The following is a 10,110-nucleotide window of genomic DNA, read 5'->3' on the forward strand; positions in this document are numbered from 1 at the left end:
TTCTATGGTTCACAATCTTCTTTCTATTCGTCGTTTTACAGCTGACAATTCTTGTTCTGTCGAGTTTGACTCTTCTGGTCTTACTGTGAAGGATTTGGCTTCCCGGCGTCCTCTGCTCCGATGTGACAGCACGGGGCCCCTTTACACTCTTCGCTTTCCGGCATCTGCCTCGCCTCCTTCGCCGGTTTTGTCAGCTGCCTTCGCCACCACCACCTCCACTACTTGGCACCGGCGTCTCGGCCATCCTGGACGTGATGCTTTGATGCAGCTTAGTCGTAGTTCCGATATTCGATGTACTCGGGCTCACGATGAGCATTTGTGTCATGCGTGCCAACTGGGCCGACATGTTCGTCTTCCTTTTTCTAGTTCTTCTTCTCATGCGGCCCGCATTTTTGACCTTGTACATTGTGACTTATGGACCTCTCCTGTCATCAGTATTTCTGGATACAAGTACTATCTTGTGGTGGTGGATGAGTATTCTCATTATTCCTGGACTTTTCCTTTACGTGCAAAGTCTGATGCTTTCCCCGCGCTTGTCCACTTTTTCGCTTGGGTGTCCACTCAGTTTGGCCTCCCTATCAAGGCTATCCAGTGTGACAATGGTCGGGAGTTCGACAACTCCGCCTCCCGTGCCTTCTTTCTCTCTCACGGTGTCCAGTTGCGCATGTCTTGCCCGTATACATCCTCTCAAAACGGCAAGGCTGAGCGCATGATTCGCACCACCAACGACACCGTGCGCACTCTCCTGCTCCAGGCCTCTCTTCCTGCTCGCTTCTGGGCCGAGAGCTTGCACACCTCCACTTACCTCCTTAACCGCCTTCCTTCCGCTGCTTGTCCAGCTCCCACACCTCACCACGCTCTCTTTGGTACCCCTCCTCGCTATGATCACCTTCGAGTCTTTGGGTGTGCGTGTTATCCCAACACCACCGCCACCGCTCCTCATAAGCTGGCACCCCGTTCGACTCTCTGTGTCTTCCTTGGGTACTCCCCGGATCACAAGGGGTACCGATGCTACGACCTTACCTCTCGTCGAGTCCTCATATCTCGCCATGTGGTGTTCGACGAGTCGATCTTCCCCTTTTCCACCACTGCCACTCCTGCTTCCACCTCGGAGCATGACCTCTCCTCTGTGTTTCCTACTGACCCGGTGGTCCAGCCACCGTTTCCGGTGTTTCCTGCAGGTACTGCTACGTCGCCTGTCGCCCGTGACACCTCGGGGCCTCTACCCTGCCCGGGTCCCGAGGTGCCACCTTCCGGCCCGGCCCCTGCGCCTGACGCGGGTCCCGGGTCGGCACCTTCGCCACCGGTACGCTTCGCCCAGCCGGTGCGTGTCTACCAGCGACGTGCTCCCGACGTGGGCCCCGGGCCGGCGTCTCCGACTCCGGCCCCACCACCGGCACGTTACGCCCAGCCGGTGCGCGTCTACCAGCGACGTGCCCGGCTGGCGCCGCTGCCTCCGGCGGCGCCGGTGGCCCCCTCTCCGCCGGGGTCACCTGCGCCACCGGCGACGTCTTCTCCGCCGGCGACACCGACCCCGCCGCCGCGGCATCCAGCTACTCGGGCCGCGACGCCGGTGTACCACCCACCGCTCCTTCACCGACACCCGCGTCATGTTCACCCGATGGTGACGCGACACGCGGCTGGGACCCTGCAGCCCCGGGCTCTTGCGGCGATGCCCGGGGACTCGCAGGTCTCACCGGTACCCTCTTCCGTGCGCGAGGCCTTGCTGGACCCTCACTGGCGCCGCGCGATGGAAGAGGAGTACGCGGCCCTCCTCGCCAACCAGACATGGGATCTGGTGCCACGACCGCCGGGCTCCAACATCGTCACCGGCAAGTGGATTTGGACCCACAAGCGCCGGGCTGACGGCACCCTTGAGCGGTACAAGGCTCGCTGGGTTCTCCGGGGCTTCACTCAGCGGCCCGGTGTCGACTACGACGAGACCTTCAGCCCGGTGGTGAAGCCGGCCACCGTCCGCACGGTGCTCTCACTGGCTCTCACGCGCGGATGGCCCGTGCATCAGCTGGACGTCAAGAATGCCTTCCTGCATGGCGTTCTTACTGAGACAGTCTACTGCAGTCAGCCGGCGGGATTTGTTGACTCTGCTTGTCCTGACATGGTGTGTCGGCTCAACAAGTCTCTCTACGGCCTCAAGCAGGCCCCCCGGGCGTGGAACCATCGGTTTGCTGCTTTTCTACGGACTCTGGGGTTTGTGGAGGCCAAGTCAGATACCTCTCTGTTCATCTATCACCATGGGACTCAGACTGCTTATCTGCTGCTCTATGTTGATGACATTGTCCTCACAGCCTCCACTGAGTCACTCCTTCGGCGGATCATCGCCTCTCTTCAGCAGGAGTTTGCCATGAAGGATCTGGGTGCTCTACATCACTTCCTCGGGGTCACTGTTCAGCCTCACCCTGCTGGATTACTCCTTCACCAGCGGCAGTACACTCTTGATATCCTGGAGAGAGTTGGGATGACTGACTGCAAGCCCTGCTCCACTCCAGTTGACACACAGGGCAAGATCTCAGAGGCTGAGGGTATACCAGTGACAGATCCTACTGCATATCGGAGTCTTGCCGGGGCACTTCAGTACCTCACCTTCACCCGGCCGGATATCACCTATGCAGTTCAGCAGATCTGCCTTCATATGCATGATCCCAGGGAGCCACACCTCACCGCTCTCAAGCGGATCCTACGGTACCTCCGCGGCACAGTCGACCTCGGTCTTCTCCTTCACCGACGGTCGCCCTCCACCGAGCTCGTCGTCTACACCGACGCCGACTGGGCCGGGTGCCCGGACACCCGCCGCTCCACCTCTGGCTACGCCGTCTTCTTAGGCGGCAACCTGGTGTCTTGGTCGTCCAAGCGCCAGCCGGTCGTCTCCCGCTCCAGTGCCGAGGCGGAGTACCGTGCTGTCGCCAACGGCGTGGCCGAGGCTTCCTGGCTCCGTCAGCTCCTCGCCGAGCTCCACAGCCCTCTCTCCCGGAGCGCACTGGTCTACTGCGACAACGTCAGTGCGGTGTACCTCTCCACCAACCCTGTGCAGCACCAGAGGACCAAGCACGTGGAGATTGATCTACACTTCGTCCGGGACCGGGTCGCTGTCGGCGATGTTCGGGTCCTCCACGTCCCGACCACCTCCCAGTTCGCCGACATCTTCACCAAGGGTCTCCCGTCCTCGACCTTCACCGAGTTCCGCACCAGCCTCAACATCACCAGTGGCTAGTTGTGTCTGTGGGGGGGCTCGTGTGTTGTACTTCTTTTCTTTCGTGTCCAGTCTGTAAACTCCGCTGCGACGGTAGTTCAGACTGCGGGGGGATGTTAGAGTATATGTGTATGAGGCCCATGAGGCTAGGCCCATGAGGCCCATGTATCCATAATTATATGGCCACCCTGGTTTAGGGTAAGCCCATTAATGAAACCCTAATTCTAACATATATATATATATATATATATATATATAGTAGTGGATTGTTGATACCAGTCATGTATGGAGCTGTTGGGATGCTCTCAGAATTAATCTGACCTATTCAACTGCACTGTTGAGGTTCAAATATCATGGATCGATGGTTGGTAGAGTTGCTGATGGGAATTTGGTAATGCTCCATGAATTGTCTGCTCTTTGCTAAATCTTCCTTTGAAGATTTTCAGCAAAGAAGCACTGCCAGTAGAGCTTAGAAGTTGCACGCATATCAATGCATGTTTGCCGTGAGTACGCTTAATTATGGTTGATCTCCTGATCTCCCTAAATTTGTTGATCGTTGCATGAGACACACTTGCAAATCATAAGCCAGTAACACTTGAAAGAAACAAGTTCTGCTCCACTTTTTTAATGAAAAGTTCTGCCCCACTTTTGCTGCTTTGGCAGTGTTTTTCTCTTGTAGCTTTCCATTTTGCTATCTGTTATATTGATGGAGTTCATGGAATTAAAATATCTAGTAATCTGTTTGGCCAAAGAGGGTTCATATTTCATCAAACAAGTCGCAGAAAAATAAGATTAAATGCAACAATCTGCTGTCCTTGACCTCTTCACAGAGCTGCAACTGCAAATACATATCCACCAACAGCTATAACAAGGTTGACACACTACTATACTATGTCTATTAATTGATCAAAGGAAGATAGCTCATTGTTGAGTGATATTTTAATTTTTTGCCGATCACTCTTGCCACCTCCTCTGGTTAATCCAAAGTGGTGATTTTAGGCTGCAAATCTGGAATTGATGGGTTCTCTTGCAAAGCCATAGCGTTGTTCACCTGGTTGCCTCCTTGCTGCAAATTAACTAATCCAAAGTATGTTCCGGCAGGACCCTTGGTCATGAGGGATGCATGTGTTCCTGTCTCCACAACAACTCCTTTCTCAAGCACAACAATCATGTTGCAGTTTTGAATAGTGCTCAGCCTGTGTGCCACCACTATACTTGTCCTGCCGACCATGAGTCGGTCCAATGCCTCTTGGACCACATTCTCAGACTGGCTGTCCAATGCACTAGTAGCTTCATCTAGTAGCAAGATAGCAGGGTTCTTCAATATTGCACGAGCGATTGCAATGCGCTGCTTCTGTCCTCCAGACAATTGAACACCTTGCTCACCACACCTTGTCTCATATCCATCCTTGAGGTTGCTAATGAAGCCATGTGCATTTGCTGACCTTGCCGCATTCTCAATTTCTTCCTCACTAGCTGCTTCTGTGCCATACACAATGTTCTCTCTAATGGTACCTGCAAACAGTGTTGGCTCTTGGCTAACTAGCCCAATGTGCTGTCGTAAGGACCGAAGATTGTATGCTTTGATGTCTTTACAATCGATCTCTACTACCCCACTAGTTGGGTCATAGAACCTCTCTATAAGCCCAATGATGGTTGATTTGCCTGAACCACTTTGCCCAACAAGTGCTGTTGACTTAGCTGGTTGGATGCTCAAGGAGAATCTCTTAAAGATGATCACATCTGGTCTTGATGGATATGCAAAATCAACTCCTCTAATGTCCACTTCGCCTTTGAGCTTTTCTGGTTTATATCCCTCAGGGTTGTCAGGATCTATTTTCGTTTCCCTGTCAAGAATGGCAAACACTGAAGCAACTGCATCAGCACCCTTAGCAAGATCTGCTGTCATACTGCCTGCATCTGCTATCACCAATGTTGTGCTTATTAGAATTAGAAAGGTTTGGAAAAAGGCCTTTGCAGTAATGTGGTGCCCATCTAGGAGTATGCCAGTATACCAGAAGGTGAGTGCCCATGTGCATCTCAAAAGGCTTGTGGAGGTGCCAAGGCCAATACCTGCAAACCAGGACTGTCTTATGCTTTCCTTGCATGGGCCTTCTTGTGCTTGGTCAAATAGGCACATGATGCGATTCTGGGATGAGAAAGCACTTATGGTTCGAAGATTAGAGACGGCCTCAGCAGCTAGCTTACTACATTCAGCTTGTGCTTGTGTTGATTTCTCAGACATGCTCTTTAATAAGACATAGCGAGTATAATAGCAGATAATGCTAAATGGCTGCACTGCAATCATCAAAATTGCTAAACGCCAAGCAATCACCAGACCCATGATGTAGGCAGTTAGAACAGCTGAAACTGTATGGATCACTAGAGACATTCGATCACCCACAAGCGACCTCACCTGCAACACAAATGTTATGTTTGGTCAAGTATTATTCTCTTCTAAATATTTCTAGCTTTATTTTGTACTTACAATGTTGGCATCAGTGGTAAGCCGTGAGCATATGGAACTACTAGAGTTGTCATCTTGGTCAAACCACCCAATCTCGAAAGTGAGATATTTAGCGAGCATTTGTTCTCTGACCCTCTTGGTGAGGTATTCCCCCGTGGAAGCAAAATTGTAGTGTTGCCCAATATTAACCATGAACGTGAGCATTGCAAGGCCGATGGAGATAAGTGCATAAGTCCTTGTTTTCTCCTTGATCTCTTCATGATCTGTAGAGAAGTAGATCGAAATCATGCTGCCCATGATATAGCAAAACGCAGGTTGTATGCCTCCAGAGACAATTGCACTAAAGCTCCCCAACAACCCCTGCTTCCACTCTGGTGCATTGAGCATTAGTAGCCTCTTGAAGGATGGCACAGGAAGCTTTGGATTCTCTATGTTACCATTGTCTTTTGTATCACCCATTGACCTTGTTGTGATCGACCTACTTGCTGTAGAGAAACCCCTACTTTGCTTGTTTGATTGCAACATAACATATGCATTCCTAGTCTCACAAACCTCGGTAGTCTCAGTTGGATCTCTGGTCTGTTGAAGGTGGACAAGAGTTGAGTAAAGGCCATTCTCATTGGCAATGAGGTCATCATGGGAGCCCAACTCCTTAACCTCACCAGACTTCATGAAAGCAATCAAATGAGCATTTCGTATGGTAGAGAGCCGATGTGCAATGATAATAGTAGTTCGACCCATGGAGGCCAGGTCAAGTGCCTCCTGGACCACATGCTCTGAATTAGTGTCTAATGCACTAGTAGCTTCATCAAGGAGAAGGATCTTGGGTGACTTTAGGATTGCTCTAGCAATAGCAATCCTTTGCTTCTGCCCTCCAGACATTTGGATTCCACGCTCACCTACCTGTTTTTATTATGTATTTCATTAGTGTCCAAGTAAAAAAAACTTATATTTAATTGAAAGGTCAATGTTCCTAGGATTTGGAAAATGTATACAAATAAAATGAACTCGTTTCATGTTGATCTAACACTTGTAACCATATGTAGTTTCTTGAAACAAAAAGGTTAACCGAAGTTTGTTGTGGCATGAATATAGAGATTTGACTTTGTTAATTACTTTAGCAATTTCGGCATGTTTGGTGCTAGCTAATTGCCGCAACAAACTTTTGTTTGTACAACATTCTTTGTTCCATTTAAAAACTTTTTTAATAGTAAGTGTATACATTGCACGATACACGACTATTGAAAAATGGTCAAGACATCCCCTGGTTAGAAGCATATGTATATTTTGAAGTTATGTAATATAGACACATATGCAAATTGATATGTCTGTTCAGTTTGTCTCTTGAAACTTTTGCTCAATGGTATATTGTTTTAACGAGTTTTACATATCTAATTTATATGCATTTACTTTCCCATTGTCATGAACTAAATATATAAGTTGCCAAGGGCCCGTATATGCCTTTTTTTTATAAAAAAAATCAATGATTAAAACCTCAATAAATTAAGCATATTGGCTCAATATGTGATTGTTTGAAATTTGAAGTGATCATTCTACTCAATAAGTGTGTGCTTTTGTCACAATGGAAAGATGCTAAGGTTACCCATCTTTAAAGATGATGATAGGTCTCGTCACCTTCTTTGTGAACATTCTAACTTTTTGTGTGCATTATTTACGCATAGCTTGCAATAATATTGACTTTGATGCAACTACTCTTCTTGTTTATTTGTAATTTTTCTTTGATATATATCATCCGGTTACATGGCGAGCCACATTAACGTTATAGTTTTAACATTAAGTCTAAATTACTATAGCATGTAAGACTTGTGTTTGGATAACCTCTACAATAATTTTCAATTCAAATTACTATCAACTATTTTAATAGACAATAAAAATAGACCTGAAAGGTTGTGTTATACCTATAGATCTGTATTTGGATAGAGTGCTTCGAAAGTAGATATTGACGTGCCTGAACCATGAGGCTTATATTGGGTTTTAACTCTAGACAACCCTATCGTGCTTGGGAGTGAAAGACTTTGTTGTTATTGTTGGACGTGTTAATGAGATACCAGTTGATTTTTAAGTTAAACTAAGGGTCACAACAGACATCATAACTTATATTGAAAAAAATAAATTATCGATTTTTAGTCGTTAGTTTGATAGATGATAGTTTAGGACATAATTATAAAGTAACATAAGAGATACAAAATTCTATGAATAATGCTTTGGCTTTTCGTAAGGTAATAAAGTAGGCTTTTATAAAAAAAAGGAGAAAGCGCTAGTTCAATCAAGGAGAGGATGCTACCTGCGTGTCGTATCCCCGCGGCAACTGCGAGATGAAGCTGTGGGCGTTGGCCGCGTTTGCCGCGGCGACGACCTCCTCCTCCGTGGCGTCCTCCTTGCCGAGCAGGATGTTCTCCCGGATCGACGTCGCGAACAGCGCCGGCTCCTGGCTGACGAGCCCCATCTGCGCGCGCAGCCACTTGAGCCGCAGCCGCCGGATGTCCACGCCGTCCAGGGTCACCTCCCCGGCCGACGGGTCGTAGAAGCGCTCAAGCAGCGCGATCACCGTCGACTTCCCTGACCCACTCTCGCCGACCAGCGCCACCGTGCGCCCGGCCGGCACGTGCAGGTTGAAGTTGACGAAGATGGGGCTCTTGGGTCGCGACGGGTAGCAGAACTCCACGTTCCTGAACTCCACCTCGCCGGCGACGTTGTCCAGCACGTCGCCGGCGCTACTCTCTGAGTCTATCTTGGGCACCCGCCTGATCAGCTCCATGATCCTCTCCGCCGCCGAGGTCGCCTCTGACAAGTACTTGATGTTTGACAGCGCCGTCCCCAGTGCTCTGCGTGCAGTGGTTCGATCGTCAATGGTGTCGGCGTCTCTAGTATCATCGAAACAGAATTTACAGCTAGCTTCGCCGACGTACCCGCCTCCGAATACGATGATGAGGGCGACGTTGTAGACGGTGCCGCCTCTGTAGCCATGGTACATGACGAGGCGGCTGCCGTACCAGACGGTGAAGGCCAAGATGGCGATGCGGATGCCACCGGTGCCGAGGGCGACGCCCTTGGCGAGCCCCTGCTTGAGCCCGAGCCGCACCGACTCGTCCAGCGCGGCGGCGAACCGCGCCGCGGTGGATCTCTCCGCGACGAACGAGTAGACGGTGCGCACCGACGAGATCGCCTGCTCGGCGATGGCGCCCGGGCGCGTGTGCAGCTCCCTGATCCGGCGCGCCAGGCTGATGAGGACGCGGCTGTAGAGGAAGCCGGGGATGATGAGCAGCAGCACGGATGGCAGCGCCACCAGCGTGAGCCGCCACATCAGGAGGAACGCGACGGCGTAGCTGGCCACGAACGCGGCGACGTTCGTCAAGAAGTTGGGCAGCTTCTCGCTCAGCACGTCCTGCACGGCGAGGCTGTCGTTGGAGACGCTGGTGATCACCTCCGACGACGTGGAGCCGCCGGTCTTGAGGTCGAAGTACTCCACGTCCTGCCGGAGCACCGCCCGAAGGTATCGCAGCCGCATCCGCTTTGCCTGCCGCTCCGCCGTCCGCGTCCAGCAGTATCCCTCTGCACGAAGAAGAGCGGTAAAATCTACGATGTGAGAGGCTGAGCGCCAGCAGCCGGCCGGCCGGCCGGACCGTCGGCGGCATGTTTGCTTGCGCTGTGCACGCTCACCTAGGAACGCCGTGATCCCGTGTGCGGCAGCCAAGTAGAGGGTGTACCTCACGTTCTGAACATAGAGACCAGGTGGATGCGTCAGTGTTGTTGTTCATGTAATTAACATTGCCTGCTAGGATTTGGATGGAGATTGGAGATCAGAGATGGAACGAACTCGATGATCGCACCTCATTCATCTTGGGGACGAACTGCTGGAGATGATCAGGGCCGCTGCCAGCGTCGTCGAAGACGCGGCTGGTGATGGCCAGCATCACCGGCGTGGACATGCCGTCGCCAATGGCGCCCACTAAGCCCACCACCATTAGCGCCACGTCCACTGCATCTGCGTGCTTGAACACCAAGGCGAACTTCGTCGTCAACATCGGCGTCGACCTCGTCTTCGTCTTCACGGACTGCGGAGACCCGTCCTCATCCTCACCCAAATTGTCAGCAGGGCATGCTGCACATCATGTCAGTGCTATATTGTTTCTGATTACCGACCTTTTCAAAGAGCACCATTGGTGATTGGGGCGCCGGGGCACGTGAGGCGCGGTGACTCCACGTCTGCAACCATGATTGCAATCCAGGTGTTGTGAAGGAAATCAGTGCGTCTGTTCGGCTTTCCCACTGCGTCACTCGGTGTTCGTCACCAACACTCTGTCATCGTTCGTCATCACGACACCTACCACTGCTTGCCATCCATCATATTCGTCTATCGTTGGCGTCGCCATCAATCTCCGTTTCGTCACCATCACTCGGCATTCATCGGGGA

The 10,110-nt window shown here is 51.1% G+C and overlaps 1 protein-coding gene across 1 annotated transcript; it reads right to left on the minus strand.

Annotated features, from left to right (window-relative positions):
• LOC8079442 (putative multidrug resistance protein) lies at positions 3,950-9,784 on the minus strand. Its single transcript, XM_021460509.1, has 6 exons — positions 9,527-9,784; positions 9,357-9,411; positions 8,606-9,248; positions 7,981-8,521; positions 5,697-6,578; positions 3,950-5,624 (listed from the first exon to the last, which is right to left on the minus strand). Exons 1-6 carry the CDS (start codon positions 9,719-9,721, stop codon positions 4,185-4,187), a joined length of 3,756 nt encoding a protein of 1,251 aa, XP_021316184.1. The 5' UTR covers positions 9,722-9,784; the 3' UTR covers positions 3,950-4,184.

Source organism: Sorghum bicolor, chromosome 4, assembly GCF_000003195.3.
Source record: "Sorghum bicolor cultivar BTx623 chromosome 4, Sorghum_bicolor_NCBIv3, whole genome shotgun sequence".
NCBI classification, from domain to species: Eukaryota; Viridiplantae; Streptophyta; class Magnoliopsida; order Poales; family Poaceae; genus Sorghum; species Sorghum bicolor.